At 36.6% G+C, this 17,674-nt stretch overlaps 1 protein-coding gene across 1 annotated transcript; it reads left to right on the top strand.

Moving 5' to 3' along the window:
- Positions 1-809: 809 nt before the first annotated feature.
- Positions 810-16,608, top strand: LOC104161520 (intron-binding protein aquarius-like; the record flags this gene model as incomplete). The annotated part of the gene is made up of 13 exons (XM_009699996.1): positions 810-866; positions 2,000-2,040; positions 3,000-3,035; positions 5,398-5,518; positions 6,754-6,894; positions 8,336-8,404; positions 8,895-8,995; positions 9,678-9,754; positions 10,999-11,063; positions 13,029-13,145; positions 14,076-14,189; positions 15,600-15,703; positions 16,506-16,608. Coding segments are annotated over 13 exons (1,146 nt in total), but the record flags the coding sequence as incomplete, so codon positions are not given.
- Between the last annotated feature and the right edge of the window lie 1,066 nt (positions 16,609-17,674).

Below are 17,674 nucleotides of genomic sequence, written 5' to 3'. Positions count from 1 at the left end.
CTGGAAAGGCCGTTCGGAGTTTAAATGGTCTTTGCAGTCCGGGGCTGTTGAGGAGGGGGTCTTGTTTTGTCGTACGTGAAGAAGGGTTTAACGCTTGTATTACGTATGAAAGGGTATACGCCCCCAACGTTTCCAGACTAGAGAGATTTACAAGAGAAGCAGTACAGAATAAATCAGATCTGTTATAATATGGGAAACGTTGCTGACAGTTTCTTGTAGCTGAACATTTTAAGTGGTTTTATACAAGTGTTCATTATTTTTGCTGGAAATGCTGCTTTCCTTCCTCTTCTACAGCATAAAGAAGGTTGAATAAAGTCAGTTAGGAAGTTCTTGCCACCGTAACTCAGGAGTTTTGGTGAAGTGATGGCTACAGCGAGTAGCCTTGAAGTATTAGACCTTTATATGCAGTCTGTAGTTCTTTGTGAAATTCCTCCACGGGAGCGTAATCATTTACAATCTGGAGTTTGCAGTCCCTGAAAGATCATGTTACGTTTTTGAGGAATTTGCTAGGAGTAACTTAAGAAAAAAAAATTATGTAGCAGTCTATGGAGCTGAAATTCTTAGAGAATTGCACCTCTATTGGAAAAAGTTTAGGCATAAAACCTTAAATAGTTGAAAAGCATTGCTGTTGGAAAACATCGTTTTGTTACTTGTAGTTACCATAAGCTGAAATTAAGTAAGGTACTAGTGAAATAAAGTTTGGGGGTGGGAGGTGTTACAGAGTTATTGTATTCACTACAACTGAAAATTTATGTATTTAACTGAAAATGCATATATTTAACCTTTTAAAAATTTTTTCCCCCATACAGTTAGCAAATAAATACTGGGCTCCACATGTGAAGAAAAAATTGTCTTTTGATTCAAAGGTAAATACTTTTACTGGAATTGTGTTGGGGTATAAAAGAATGAGGATCAACCCTTTTCTGATGTGCCAACCTCCAGTGGGGTTTGTTTTGTATAAGAGTATAGGAGACTGCTTGGAAGGTCAAGAGTTCCTTAACACACTGTAATTTGTTATGTATTTATAGTTTATAAATGTAGACACTGTTAGGAAGGTGTGCTATAGCAGTGCAGTTCTTGTGTGTGCTATTTGTTCAGTTTATTTTGAACAAGAACTTAGGAGAGTAAAAGATTTTTTGAGCACCTCCTTTGAGGTTAAAAGTTGTTTGAGGATGTTCAAAGAAGGATGAAAGATGCAGGTATTACTGAACTGTATACTTCTTTTAAAAGCTTCTTCAGAGAGCTTTGATCAGACAACTTTAGTGCTGTTCTGGTGGGTATGCGTGTTTTGAATGTTTAAAATTTGACATCATGTGTTTGGTTTTGTGTTGGTTTTCTGTCGTGCGGAGCTCTTAAATGTTGGACTTCTTTCCTTTGTGGGTATTTGGCTAAATCTCCCTTTCCAGCCTCAGTTTACTCTCTCTCTTTGTAGTATTTGTGATAGTATATGTCTGTGATTGTTAGAAGTAGGATGTTCATAAGCAGCTGAATTGCATCTCTGTGTCATGTGATGTCAAAGTGTGCCTGTTGCAACAGATAGTGAAGATTCTTTCGTGCCTGTTGGAAAAATGTTCTGGAATTGGGTTAAATGTCAGTTAAAAGAAACAGTGACAACAGATGACTGAGTTGATGCAGACTTGACTCGTGAAGACTGGTCTTTAAATTCAACAGTAAGCCAAAGATTCACAATAAAAAAGTTTGCATATTTCTTTGACTTTTATATAAAGTCTTGGTGAGATGTAGGTTGTTCCTTCAGAATAACTTGAAGTTATTCCCCTAAATTGATTCACTTTCTTTGTGAAAATGTATGTCTGTGAAGCTTTTGGACTCTTCAGAGCTGAGACATAGTTGTTAGGACTTTGTTGATGAAATAGCACTAAGCAGAGAGTAACTAATTCAGAGTAACTTTGAGTGCATAAGATGTCTTAGTGCATTTTTAATGACTTTATGAGGTATATAAAATTCTTAACCATTGTTTTTTAAATATTCTCTCCCATAGGTTATTGAAGATGTATATATGAAAGAAATTGTCAGATCAAAGTAAGTACACTAGTCACTTTCACTTACGGACAAGCATTCCAACATTATCTGTATTGAAGTGGTTTCTAATGTTTCGTAGAATATTTTAAAGTGCATTAACATGTTGAAAGCAGATTAAATGACTCAAACGCTTTTGAGTAATTTAATCATTATGGTATTTCAAAGTCTGAATATGGCAAAAAGTGGGTTCATGAGCTCATAATCCTTAAATGTGATGATTTGACATAGTATTGTTTGGTTCCTTGATCTGGTAGTCTGTTGTGCTTTATGTTGTTTTTGTTATGTGATGGTTATAGAAGGCTGGTCCCTTCTTTTGTCACTGAGGTATGTAAAGAAAAAGAAATCAATTGAGGAATGTGCTACCTCTAGCTTTTTGCTCTTTACCTAATTATCGTTACTAGGTTTATAAAGGGCAAGTCTCATTTCAATCAATTGTAATGTTAGGTGGGGGACAGAAAGAGTTCAGGATAAACTGCATTCTACAGCTGTGTGTACAGAAAAGGGTTTTGACTGTAGCTGTTTGGAGCTTTTCAGGGGAATTTTGAGCTCTGGAGAAAATTTTGTTTATTATTTCTTTGTGAAAGTAATCTAAGAGTTGCTATACAGGATCTAAGAGTAGCTATACACAATCAGAGCAAGCTTCCATTTCCAGTCATGTAAGAAAAGATACCGTTACGAACTGATTAAATATATAGTTGTAGATGGATTTTTTTTTTTAATGTGAATTTGATTGCTTAATGAGCCTGCAGGAACTTTAGCTTCCACAATGTTACAGCAGCTGCTTCTGCATTCAAGTGGTTGCTCTTGCATGCAAATAGTGGGGCAGAAATGATTCCTGGATGTTTCTGCAGATTTCATTATATAACGAAATAAGGGAAAATATAGCCGTTTTCCATGGAGCTAAGATGTATATGGGAGGCTTTCTTTCCTGTGTTAATTGATTACTTTTTCCTTTTTAGATTTGCTATTAGGAAGATAATGCTTCTTGAATTCAGGTAAGCTAATTGGAGTGAAAATTTAAGTTATTTTTTCACAGGAGCCTGTAAAGATGAGAAGCAAATGCAGGGCAGTAAGTCAGTTTGAAGGTAGTGTACTCTTTTGTTCCTACTTACTAAAACTTTGAATTCTGTACCTAGGAAAATTAAGTGAGGAGAGCTTAGTTTAAGGAGGAAATAATTTCATAAGCATAAGTAACATACCAGAGTATCTTGGTTTATGATTCTGAATTAGTGTAAGTGAAGCACTAAAGAAGAGAGTATGAATGAAATGGGTGAAAAACTTGGATCTATAATTTGGAATGTGTCATTAAGCCTTAAATCAGAACTCACTGAAGTCAGAGGAAGTTTTTGGATTAAGTCTCTTACTCTATCTGTAAAAATGAATTGTGCAGCAGCAGCATCACTAACATTTTCTTCACTTGAAAAGAAATGGAAATCTGTGTAGAAGATCCTTATAGCTACTTCAGACTTTCTGGAAGAACTTACAAAGCATGGATAAAATGACGTAAGATAAATACTTGCAATATTAAGATATTTAAAACCACAATATTTAGTGTTCTTTTTGGCTCTTTTATCTCTCAAATCTTACGAGCAGACAGAATGAGGTGGATTTTGGTTGAGAGAGATTCTTTGTTTCAAAAGGCTGAAATACATAAGTAGTAGCACTAACTAGAGAAGTAGGACAAACTTCCCTCTGTTTACTGCTTCTTTGTTAGAAAAGGCGGAAGAGAAAACATCAGCTATGGTTTTGGAGTTTGACACTAACAAATGGCATGCTGGTAGCATGACTCCTGGAATTTGTATGCCAGCAAGACCATGGAGTTAGAGGTTCCTGTCCTTTCTGTGAACATTCTTAATGTTACCAGCCTGTAATGTAACTTTAGTACTTTCTGGTCTATAGCCCCATCTACTGCCATTTGTCCTGTAAGTCATTTTCTCTCCTTTCTTCCCACCACTCCATTCATCTGTCCATCAAGCTCTCCTGTCTTCACACACATGAGATTTTCCTGTCCTTCATTATTGCTCTCGTACATTTGTCCTCACCTGGGCGCATAATAGTAGTTTTACTAAAAGATATTGTCATTCCTGGGTGAAATGATGGATAGCGTTCTGTGGATTTTTTGGGGATTTCCCCCCTCCTGTTGGCAGATCCAAACTCTTGGGAAGCAGTACGTATTTAATCTTGTATATGCCTATGAAGTTGTCTCAGCACCTTCTGAAGCTATGCATTCTGGCTGAGCTCCGAGAAAGTGTAAATCCCTGTCTGACCATTATTGAGCCTTTTGCTCCTGGTTACATACAAGTTCTCTCTACCTTTTTTCCCCACCATCTATGGTACTTGTCTTATCTGAAACTATTGAAGTACCTTACTGCAAGACATCAGAAAAGTAAGCTGTGGAAAAAAGTAAATAGGTAAAACTCAGTTGACTCATGAGGGGCCAAGTGAATGTTAGAGCAGGCATTGAGAGGAAGGAATGGATAAGCAGCTTCTTTAGGAAGCAGCAAGACTTGCCACTTTCTTCTGGTGGTTGTTAAAGTAGCACAAGGTGCAAGCATGCTGTTAAGAATGATGATTTAAGGATTGCCTCCTCAGGAGTAACTACCCTGCATAGCTTCAAGAGGAGGTTAGAGGAGGCAGACAGCTGTTTGTCCAAATAACCCCTCATCTCTAAGATCTAATTTTAACTTTCTTCTATAAGGAATGTGCCATATTAATGAAGAAGAAATGCTCGTTACTGGGAAGCTGCTATTTTCCAGTGTCCAGTAATTTTTTTTTTAACCTTCTTGAAAACAGTTAATCACTCCCCTAATATTCAGTGTTTAATTTTAGTTGCACAGTAATGTAATATTTTTATTGCCTTTATATGATTAGAAGCATAAAAATCTCTCTAGATAATTGCTAATTTTTTACAAAAAGGGGTATTTAATAATACAACTACTGTTATACAGTATATACTGTTACACAGTAGTTGTCCTTTGCATCTTATACCAAGAAATGCTGCATGTGACATTCTTTAGACAAGTGAATTTTTTTCTTTTTTGTTCTCCTTTTGGAAAATCAACATGAATTCGTGTTATGACTTTGTATTGAGCTGTGGCTAGTTGTCACGCTTGAAAACCCTCTGGTGCATGTGTCTTCCTGAAAAGAAACTCATCTGTCTATTGTAGCAGTTATGAAGTCTAACAAGTTTTACTGCAGTGACCTAGATGAGAGGTGACTTCAGAAACTACTCACAAACTATAAAGATGGCTTTAAGGAGAAGGAGGAAAAAAGCCCCTGTGGGTAACTGCTCTTTTAAATGAGTGACAGATTATGTGGGTGGCAGCAACTAATGAAATATTCTTTGTCTCTTTGCAGCCAGTACCTTGAAAATTACCTATGGATGAATTATTCTCCAGAGGTGTCCAGTAAGGCATATTTAATGTCAATCTGCTGTATGGTGAATGAGAAGTTTCGAGAGAATGTGCCTGCGTGGGAGGTAACCAATTTCAATTACAGCTAGAATTGACTTTGATCCGCAAGTTGCAGCTTTTGCGGTGTGCTCACTTATACTGACAGGAGGTAGCAAAGCTTGTAGTGTTAAAAGTAAATGGTACCTCAGCTGGAATGTCTCATATGGTGGTTTAAAGTGTGTGTTCTTTTCGGAGAAAGTAATGGATGGATGAAAAAAATCACCTGATTCCTCCTGGTGTGCGAGTCCTTTGTTTTGTTGTGTGATGCCTTTACATCACCATCATCATAATTTGCCTTTTTGGCACTTGACAAAAGTCAGGCATTTGCAGGGAAGTTCCTGCTCTGATACTGAAAGAAAGAAGGAGCTTTATATCTGTGGACATAAGGAGGCACCACTGGAAGTCTAACGTTATCCAGTAGAGTATTGCTTAAAACCTGTGAATATGGTTTTGTAGCTTTCTTGCATGAAGATTTATACTAAGATAATCTCTTGTTCTGCTTTTGTGTGTAATGTGGTTTTTTTTTGTAAGAATGGGTTTAGAAATGATTAGTGTTTCTACAAACTGTCCAGTTCTCGCAGGCCATCTCAACAATGTGAGCCTAGTTAGAAATTCTATGCAAGCATTATTTCAGAAGCACACTTACTCTGATAGTAGTGCCATTACTTCAGTGCTGGCAGAGCTCAAAGGATTAATAACTTGCTCATATGATGCCCGTGTCTTTTTTTGTTCTGGCATACGTACTAGATGCAAAATGACAGGTGCTTGTTACTTTTCAAGCAGCTTAGTTAAATTTGTTATTTAGTACATAGCTGCCTTTGTTAAAGAAACCATTTTATCTCAATGATTATTTGGTTTATCTTTTTCCTGCTGAGGTAGCTGAATGGGAGTTCCACAACTGTCATTAATCTCTGGTGGTTTTTACCTGCTCATTTTTTCCAGATCACTAAAGAGCTGCCATAATTTTGGCCAAAATCTACAAGTTCTCTTCTAACCTGTGTCATTTTACCATAATTCTGTGTGATCACCAATTGAACATTCCCCCAACATAATCTACTCCACTTGTTCTTCTTGTTTGTTTTGTCCTATGTTAATCTGTTTTGCTTGTGCAGCCTGGTCAGAATAAATGAAAAAGAGAAAAACTAATCCTTCGTTTTATAGACTTAAAAAGATTTAGAGAACTTAAGCTATGTTATGTGAATGAAGATTGAAATTATTTATATCAACCTGACTCAAAATCAACTTCCTTTTCTATTCCTAGACATTCAAAAAAAAGCCAGAACACTTTCCCTTCTTTTTCAAATGCATACTGGAGGCATCGCTGGTTGAAAATGATAGTGAATACTCTCTGCATGAACAGACAGTCCTGCTGCTTTTCCTTGATCACTGCTTCAATAGTTTGGTATGCTAAAAGCAACTGTAATACTTTCAGTGTGTTTATGCTGTTCTGTGTTAATAGCAGTTTCGTTTCAGCAATTTCGTCTTATGAGACAGATGAGGCAAAATTCCCATTTAAGAAAAAGATGGTACCGGAGGGCTTTTATCCCTCTTTTTGACTCTTGCTTTATCTCTCTCATCACGTTTGCTTTTCTCTGACACAAAGTCATAGAACAGACTTGAAATTGGAGGATTGGCACTTACTGCAATCTAAAGGCATGTATTCAGACTTACATTTGAAATAGTACTTGAAAGATAAGTATATTTGAAAAGGTGCTTTACAATTAAAAGCAGATGACTTACTACTGTGCTCTTTTTAGTTTGACTGGGAAATTGCACAAAATTATTTCCATTAGCTATTGAGAAAGACTGTTTTTCAGTTTTGAAACCAGATTCAGATATTTCTATCTGCACTTCTGAGTTAGTTTTAAGAAAGCATTGGGCTAGGTTGTGTTCTCAATCTGTAGTTAAAACACAGTTATAGATCCTAAGTAGCAAGTGTGGAGCATAATTACAATTATCTGTTATATGAAACAGTACTCTATTACCTCTCTTGCTACCAGGCTTTTTCTTTACTTACATTGCACACAGAATGTATCAGTCAAAGTCAGGGTCCGCACAAGTAAAGAACAAAATCGTGTGTCACAGACAAGACAATTTAGAAAGTGTATTATTTGATTTAAAAAGCGCTTGTAAAAGCATTTTTAGAAGCTGCCCTTCTTTGTGAAAGGGAGAACAAGATAGTCGCAGTAGTGTTTTAAGTAAGGAGAACTGAAGTGTGAAATTTCAGAATGCTGAGAATGGAGTATTTGTCCATGAAGACATATTTAAGGTGTTAATGAAAATTTTTCAGTAGTTTAGGAAAGAAAGAAAACTTTGTAGATCCAGATCACAGACAGAGATGTTGGAGAGGGAACATTTGAAACAAATTGAAGTTACATGAACTATAGACAAATTAGTTGTTTCAGATAATGGGAAGAGTATAGATGAAGTGGGAGAAACTTCATAAATGAAGGGCTTCAGGAGAGAAAAAATAGAGTAAAAACGAATAGAGAAAGCACAGTAAGAAAGCTCAGTTCAAGAACAAGAAGTGACTGAAGAAGGAACATCAGTTCCCATCAGTTTCTGTGCTAAAAATACTCATGTGGATGGGGCCCCTGCTGAAGTATTAGGAACTGACAGAATCCATGAAAAGAACCTAAGATGCAAAAATCATCAACAGTTTTACGTGTTACTGCATAGGGCTATTGTATGCAGTTTCCTGTTAGGGAATTGTGAAATCTAATACAACAATGTACATATTTTTGTCAGATGGTAATGTACATTGATGTGTTTTGTAAGACAGGCATGTCAGAAAGCATAAGAGTTTTAAAATGAAACGTTTTCTGTCTGTAATTTTCTAACAGGAAGTGGATTTGATCAGAGGTCAGGTGCAGCAGCTCATTTCCTTACCGATGTGGATGGCTCTACAACCTGTAAGCATAGCACTGTAAACTGGCAAAGCAATCTTCTAGGCATTATCCAAGTACTGTAAAGTGAATACTTATGAAATACTGTTATGGAAGTCTGATATTTAAAGCTGCCTGCATTGCTATGGAATTATATTTTTGTGTGCTTGGTAAAATTCTCTTTCTTGTTTGTTGCTAATTTCCACGTAACTGTAATTATTAATTGTGTAATTTTTCATAAACCTAAACTTTGTTGTTTGTAGCTTCTTCAAGCTATAATTTGTAGACAAGGCCATGAGATCACAGGGACTGGGGAATGGAGCTGACATCTAGCAAGACTCTGTCTAGCAGTATTACATTCTTGTTTTGTAGTGATACTTAGTAAGATTAGTCTGAGACAGCTATTTATTTCAGTTTGTTATATATTTTTTATTTTTTAATAAGAAGACTAGATTGTATTTTTATCTCTTGTGAAAACAAGGATTCTTAGTGACTGAGTACCATTTTAACATTTCAGAAACGGCTGGAACAAGAGCTGAAAAAGACACCAAAACTAAGAAAATTCTGGAATCTAATTAAGAAAAATGATGGGAAAATGGATGAGGAGACAAGAATGCAGTATGTTACACCTTTTTTCCTGTTAAATCCAAAGCCCTTAATGCATTCATTGTGTTTCAGCTAAAATAAATTGTTTCAGTAGAAAAAAAAAGTTTTTTGAAAAAAACGTGAAGATGGCAGATAAGTATTGATCATATGTGGTCTTCTGGAAACTGTTTTGTTTTCCGGTAGTCTTTATGCAAAATACTGTTACAGAACTTAATATTTTATTTGATTAGTGAATTTGTGATACCAAATCTTAGAGCTATAGGATGAAAACCATAAAAGAATAGTCATGTAGTTACATGTCTTTTTTCATGACCTTTAGCAAATGTTTAGCTCTTAAACAAACAGCTTCTGCGAGTATTTGAATAAATTTGGGTGTATCTCACCCAAGTTAAATGTTCCAATACTTTTGTGTTGCTATGTGGTAAGGTGTAGGTGATCACATACGTCTTGTCTTTGACTCAGTGGAAGCATGGATTGTTAATCAGTTCTGTGCCTAAAAATGTAGACTCTGCTAATCTGCCTGCCTGAGTGCAGACAGAAAAGTTATCATCTAAACAGTTTAGGTGTGTTTCAAAGCAACCTGCTCCCATTATATGAATTTTAAAGCGGCTAACTTTGTATTAGTGAAAGATACAATATTCTTCTAGTCTGCATTTAAGGAATATTAATGCTTTTGTCATATGTCTGATTTTAGGGCATATCGGGAGAGAAAATTTCTTTCACAGCTTATTCAGAAATTCATTTCTGTGCTAAAATCAATACCTATCTCAGGTAACTATGGTTCTTTTTTTATGTTACTTTGCTATCTGGTAATCTGTCTTAAATTCTTTCCTGTTGCTGAAGCAACTATTCCTTAGGATACCAGCCTAAGGTTGGAGACCATATCTGGATGGGGTTTTAGTGAAATCCATGTCTGTCTGCATGGATTTCATGTCAAAATTACTATTCAAATCTGTATATGCTTTAAAAATGAAATAGCAGAAAGCTACTTTAAACCTATTCTTCTTCTGTTCAGTATGGACTTAATAAAAAAAAAATATTTCTGGGTACTGATAGTCTTTATTGTGTCTTACAGCATTAAATCGTTTCATACATACTTAGATGCCTTGTTAAACAGGTGGTATAAATGCATACCATAAGGCTCTATTCTGTTAGTACTGTTGATTTACAGTAAGAACAAAAGCCTAAGTGGAGTGAAATTCTGTAAGATTTGACTGTTCTTGATTTATAAGTCGTTGTGACAAGGAAAATTGTATGCTTGCCTGATTTAGAAAGGAAGACTGTTTGTACGGGAAGGTGTTAGCCTTTTGACAAAAAAAGGCTTATTGTGTTTTAAGCACAGCACAATTTGGGTGAAATCACTTCGCAGAGTTCTGCTTTTGCTCTTAAACTCTTAGCAAACTTCAGCTCCTAACTGAGCTGTAAGGGGATATTCTAGATATTGTCTCATCCTCAGAAGGAATACCTATCCCCTCTGTTTTCCCAATTATGCAAGACCTATTTTAGGAAGATTTACATTAACAGTTCTTGGGAGGCATCAGGAAATAGATATTCATTAAAACAGACTTAGTGTGTGTTTTGATGTGATTCTAAAGGCTTCTTAGTAGTCACCACTGAGTACCTTTGAATGTTGTCAAGGCCTTTTGAACACACCTTGATTGCAGATTTTAAATAGGTATTTTTGAGTGCCTGGAGTTAAAAGTTGTGAAGCTTAGCGGGCCGTTGGTATCTTGTGGAAAAGTGCATTTCTGTATGTCACGTTGGTTGTTTTTTTTCAGAGTGGATAAAATCACTCCTAAAACTCTGGTTCCATTACTTTCTCATATCCAAAATTCTTCTGGTTTGCGATGAAGGATTGTTTCACAAAGAGAAGAATGTGCTAGTTAGGTTTTTAATCTTGTTAAAAGCTAACACTAGGATGTTAGTGGCATTTATTACGTTTTTAAAGAATAGTTCAAGTACAAATATGCTGTGGTGTGGATCAATTGCAAAAAAAATTTTTTTTTTCTGTCTAGGTCCTATTTCTATGGACAAAGTTCATTATTGTGAGAGATTCATTGAACTCATGCTAGATCTTGAGGTAAGTTATTAAATTGTTTCGGCCTGTTTCCAGGTGTGCTTTTCTAGGTTTTAAATGCGTAAAGTCATTATTACAGCCTTATTCCAATTGGCAGGTGGTTATGTCACAGTTGTGCATATGATTGCTTAATAGTGGTTTTCTGTATGTAAATAGGGGACTGCAGCAGTGCATCCACATTGGGAACTGATGAGTAATGTTTATAAACCAGATGAACTGTTAGAGAAAGCTAGGATCCTAAATTGCTCAGTGAAGAAGACTTTGTTAATTGGAGTAGTAGTAATAATTCTGGCAATTGATGAAAATGTGTGACACTTTAATCCACTAGGAATAACCCAGAAGTATTCTTCCCAATTCGTAATAGGTCACTTAAATCATCTTATGTTGTAGGGTATAATCGCAGAACGTGTCAGTAGTTGTGAAATGCAAACTATTTCTATTTGACTAGAATTAGTTATTTAGCAGTAACAGTTCTGGTGATCTAGGTTTGTTACAGAGTAATAGGAGACAAAGCGAGGTTTTGTGAAATTTTTCATCAGGTACTGACAAGGTGGGACAATTTTAAACTTCACAGTACCAAATTAAAATACATTAATTTACGATTTCTCACATAAGTAGCAATTTATTTAAAATAACTTCAGATTTAGAAGACATTCTGAAATAAGACAGACTTTTCTGAAACAATAAGCATAGAGAACTTTAAAGTGGCTTGATCTTGAACTCATACAGACTAACTGTCCTCTGCTAAATTGCTCAAGTAGCTTGTGCTTGTAGTTGCAATAGAATGAATTCTTTAAATTAGAGCTTGTTGTGTTATGGATGTAATGTAGTCTCATAAGAGGAAAATAGGTGTTTGAAGTTAATCTTAAGTCTGACTGTTAGCCAGAATGCTTAAAGGCTGTACATTTAATGTTGGTTCTCGCTAGGTACTACAGAGATGTTAGAATTCAAACAGTTTATGAAGCCTGTTTAAATGACTGGACAAGCAAATGAGAAATTAGCCGTAAATCCAAGTGTTTTTGTCTTGGTAGCATGTACTGTGTTAATGGGCTTTTTTACGTATGTCAAGGCCTTTTTCAGAATATTACTGTTTCATATTACAGTATATAGACTGCCATCAAAACTTGGTGATTTGATAATTTGAAAGGAATGACCTCATGGAAAGTTCTTACAGTTTTCTGAGTGTTTTTTGTAATTATTTTGCAGGGCAATTAACATTTTTCTACTACAGATTCTTTTATTTTCTTCATCTTCGTTCTAAACACCATGTTGATGCTTTTTGGCTGTCTGAATTCAGTCTGTAGATTCCATTGAGAACAACTAATTTTTCTCTTGAATTATTGATGTGTACTACTGTATGCTGTTGAAGGGTTGCTACATATGGCAGCTTAAGCTTTTTACATAGAGAAGAAATGATCTCTGTTTTGTTTACAAAAAGCTTTTACAGGTTTTAATTAAGATGTGAAAAATTCTTAGACTTAATTTGTGTGTCCTACCAAGAATAGAAGATATCATACCATTTAGAAGAAAGACAGTTTGCGATCTTGAGAAAGACAAGCTTAAAATTAATGAAATAAGCATAGAAACCAAACATTTTATACAATGTTGCAGCAGTTTGACATACCTTTTGTAGCACACAGTTGTTATGTAGACACTTAGTAGTACAACAATTGCGTTATTTAATTGTCTTTTATTATTGGCAGGATGCAATCTCACTAACGGAAGGTTTGTGCTGTGCTCCCAGTCATATAAAAGGCTGTATTTGTAGCCACCTACCTGCATAAAACCAATGTCTTGGTAAACATAAAGGCTGCTTTGATATGAGAACCTCTGTTAGGGTATTAGATATGTAAATAACTGTGCAACAATTGATCTTGGTATGCCTTCTTGAAATGGAAAATTATGAGAAACCAGGATTTCTTACATTCTGAAGAATTGCTTGTATTAAGGTGAGGTTGTTTACCACAGGCTTTGCTTCCCACACGGCGCTGGTTTAATACAGTGTTAGATGACTCCCATCTTGTTGTTCACTGTTACCTGTCCAGTCTTGCTAAAAGAGAGAAGGAGGGTCATCTCTTCTGCCAGGTGAGGTACAAAGTTGTTGAAAATAATTTTTTCGTTCTGATGCGGCTCTGCATACTTCCGTTGTTTTGTTTTATATTATATTTCTTTAAGACATTTTTCTGATGGATGCAAACTACGTGTTTATTTAAATCCTTCAGACAGTAGTTCTTTCTTACCTGTACCTATGTGTGTGACTTACATTTTTGAACAGTTCTTTAAAGTACAGCCTAGAAAACGGTGCAGCGTCTGGCATGCTTTACCCCACGTATAGCAGAAGTTGTCACCAGCGCATTCTTCTGTGCTTTGTTTTGACCTCAGACTGTTCTACAGTGCAGCCATTTTTCACTACTGTCCTTCAGTTTACTCAGTCAGAGAGAGTATATTGTTTTTTCTGGCAGGATCTGAAGATGTGTCCCCTTTCCTGCATCTCAGCTGTTCTTCCTGTCCCCTGTCTCTGGCGTTTGTTCAGTTTCTCTGAGGATCAGTGTTGATGGAACACAAAGTTAGCAGCACGTCTCAATAATTTTCTTCTTCCTAGTTAAGTAATCTCATTGAAAGATAGAATGAATTCCAGAGGGGGCATCAGAGAGGGCAGGAGGGAGCAAGACCTCCCCCTTTTGGTAGAAGCAAACCATAAGTTGGGTTCAGTGTCTTGAACCTCCGGCTAGTGCAGTTAGTTTCAGTTTCAAGTCCTAGTATGTAAAAAAACTGCATTGGTGGTGGGCTGTGCTGTAATTTCAATGGCTTGTAGGTGAGATATCTGACCAAAATTATTTTGTGCATCAGCCAAGTATAAAATTTAGGTACCACTCTCTAGTCCATTTCTTCAAGAACTTTGAGGACCTCCTGTTTGTACATGGTGCCCAGATTTGTCCTCTTAAATTGTGTGGGGTTTTTTTTGTGGTAGGGTGTCTCTTATTGTTAATCCACTAATTTATACTGATGTCTCAGCTTTTAGATATGCTTAAATTCTACACTGGCTTTGAAATCAATAATCAGACTGGAAATGCTTTGACAGAGAATGAGATGACAACAATTCACTATGACAGAATTACCTCTCTACAGGTAGGCAGATGGCAAAGTGCTTATGGGAGGGAAAGGATTTGGTTTTGTTGGTTTAGTCTAAATTGTGTCTGGAATAGACATTAAGTTATTTCCCAAAGCAAACCCCTTGTTTTTCCTTTTGAGTTACAGGAATAGTTTTAACTTGACTTTCTGTACCATGTTGAAGACACCTAATGCTTCAGTGTTGTATATGTGACTATGACTAAATAATATGTTCTAGCAAAACACCACCACTTTTGATTTGATATTTTTGAGATGAACTGCTCCCATTAAACCTATTAAGAAGGGAAAATTAAGTGCTGTAGGAACTTAACTTATGATTATGCAGTAGGTGGCACCATTTCTTCAAGATCAGTACTGTCACGGTTTAACCTCAGCCCGCACCTAAGCACCACAGAGCTGCTAACTCACTCCTCTCCCCTTCCCAGGAATGGGGAGAATTGGAAAAAAAGTAAAAACTTGTGGGTTGAGATAAGAACAGTTTAATAACTAAAGTAAGCTAAAATATAATACTAACCACAACAATAATAAATATAATAATTGTAATGAAAAGGAATATAACAGAAGAATAAAACCCAAGAAAGACAAGTGATGCACAATACAGTTGCTCACCACCTGCTGCCTGATGCCCAAGCAGCGATCGCTGAGCAGTGATCAGCCCCTCCCAGCCAACTCCCGCCAGTTTATATACTGAGCATGACGCTCTATGGTATGGAATATCCCTTTGGCTAGTTGAGGTCAGCTGTCCTGGCTGTGCTCCCTCCCGGCTTCTTGTGCACCTGCTTACTGGTAGAGCATGGGAAACTGAAAAATCCTTGACTTAGGATAAGCGCTAATTAGCAACAACTGAAACATGAGTGTGTTATGAACATTATTCTCACACTAAATTCAAAACACACTGTACCAGTTACTAAGTAGAAAATTGACTATCCCAACCGAAACCAGGACAGCATACACATGTGGTAGCAATAGTGGTCCATTGTACATAAGAGACAAAATAAAAATTCACATCACTTGTATAAAGTGATAAATACACATTTTAGAATTTTTCCCATCAGTTTTAATAAAAAAATTCAAGGAAGCATGATTAAATTAAACTTGTTCCTTGTTTTTGCTAATTGTCTGCAGGGCTACATGTCTGCCCCCTTATGTTTTATTTTAATGACAGAACAAATGCTGATAGGAGGGTATATAAAAAAGGTATTGTTGGAAGCATAGGAGTAACAAATAGGTGGTGCTAACTAAGAAAAACAGATTTCACCTGGTTTTTATTTCTGTCCTGCTAGTGTCCACAGGGTACTGCGTGTGACGAATCAGAAGCAGCTATGCTTTTGTATAAATATTTAGATTGTTATTAAATTGTTTCATTAATATGCTTACATTCTGTTTTTGGGCATGGGTCTTTTGTAGAGAGCAGCATTTGCACATTTCCCGGAGTTATATGACTTTGCACTCTCAAATGTAGCTGCAGTAGATACTCGTGATTCACTGGTGAAGTTATTTGGCCCCCTTAGGTAAGTTATGAAAATCAAATTCAACATGAAATTGAAATTCTTTGTTCTCAGTGTGTTTTCATTTAGCAAATTTCTAGCCTTTTTTCTTTCTGACTTTTCATGTGACTTCTCAAGTCTTTCTGACTTGTCATGGTGCCTTTACAACTGATGAAATAAGGAAGCAGGGAGAGTTTGGGTCCCCTAGTAGTGAAGTGCTAGAATTCCAATGTAAGAAAAATATCTTTGTTTTCCTTTTTCTCTAATGAATGTCAGAAAGTACTAATTTTCTGGAAAATAACTAACTGCTTAAAGTAATTGGAGCAGTAATAACGTACAGTAGTTAACCTCTAACTTTTTTAATTTAGCTTTTTTTACTCTGTTCTGTACAAAAACTGCAACAGAAATCATACAAGTATACCACTGTGTTAACTGTACTGTATTGTAAATGCTGTTTTTAAAAGGATAACAGTCTATTTTGACAAAGGCAATTTGTGCTCTGTTGTTTGGTTCTGTTTGCAGGTACACGTTGAAACAATAAAAAGTATTCACACCTTGCTCCATTTATTGTGGATGAGTAGTACAGCTTACATCTGTGGCTGAGCACGCTTCACCCATGCGAGTGCTCTAAAGCAGTTTGTAACAATTGCAAAAAGAAATACTTTAAATATCTCAAACTTCACTTAGAATACTGATCAGTAGTTGTTGGTCTCTGATGAAATTCGTAGTTGAAATTTTTTTAAGAAAAAAAACCTGTGGTAAGTGCTCTCTCTCCCTCCGGTTTCTGTGCAAGTTACGCAAGCTTCTGTTTTTTTCTTCTATGCAGCTCAAATACTCTCCACCAAGTGGCGTCATACCTCTGCCTCCTGCCGCCCCTGCCCGAAGGGCAAGACTCCAGCTATGACAAGGAGTTTCTTCTGGAGTTACTGGTAAAAACATAATTAATATTGCTTGTATTTTTCTTTGGAAACTCAAGAGATAGCTAAATCCAGCAACTATGCTGTAGTAAAGTAGCCATTGAGGACCTTTTGCTGAACCACCTGTGAACCACAGCAGTGTTATAGCAGTAAACACCATACTGAGATGGGGTTTAAAACTGTATAAACTTAAGTATTTAAAAATGTTTATTTCTAAATGTAGTTTCCCTGAGAAACTATTATATGTGTGTTTGGTGTAATTGTAAAGGTCAATAGGCAGCATCTCAGCAACAGTTTTGAGTTCTTGTGGAAAAGTTGTTGCTCTTTATGTAGTACCCTGTTTGTCCCCTTTAAAAACAAAAAATCTGCGAAAGTAGATCTAGATATTCAGTACCTATTTGGTTCTTCAACCCCATTTGGAATACCATTTGATGCACATGTTTTTTTGGATATTCAATGTATAACGATATTACTGTAGGTTTCTAATCTGATATCAGTATTAGATAATAAAAATGTTTCTATAAATACATTAGCAACAAAAGGAGGGCTAAGGAGATCTTCATCCTTTATTGGATGCAGGGGGAAACACAGTGACAAAGGCTGAGGAAGAGGCTGAGGTACTTAATGCCTACTTTGCCTCAGTCTTTAATAGTCAGACCAGTTGTTCCCCAAGTACCCAGCCCCCTGAGCTGGAAGACAGGGATGGGGAGCAGAATGAAGGCCCCATAATCCAAGGGGAAGTGATCAACGACCTGCTACACCACTTGGACACACACAAGTCTATGGGGCCAGATGGGATCCACCCAAGGGTGCTGAGGGAGCTGGTGGAAGTGCTCACCAAGCCACTTTCAATCGTTTATCAGCAGTCCTGGCTAAATGGGGAGGTCCCAGTTGACTGGAGGTTAGCAAATGTGACGCCCATCTGCAAGAAGGGTGAGAAGGAGGATCATCCAGGGAATTACAGGCCTGTCAGTCTGACCTTGGTGCCAGGGAAGGTTATGGAGCAGATCATCTTAAGTGCCATCACGCGGCACATATAGAAGAGCCACCTGATCAGGCCCAGTCAGCATGGGTTTAT

This window comes from Cariama cristata, unplaced genomic scaffold, assembly GCF_000690535.1.
Source record: "Cariama cristata isolate BGI_N322 unplaced genomic scaffold, ASM69053v1 scaffold46280, whole genome shotgun sequence".
Taxonomy (NCBI): domain Eukaryota; kingdom Metazoa; phylum Chordata; class Aves; order Cariamiformes; family Cariamidae; genus Cariama; species Cariama cristata.
The sequence above is the reverse complement of the archived record's forward strand: the minus strand, read 5'-3'. Positions and strand labels throughout refer to the sequence as shown.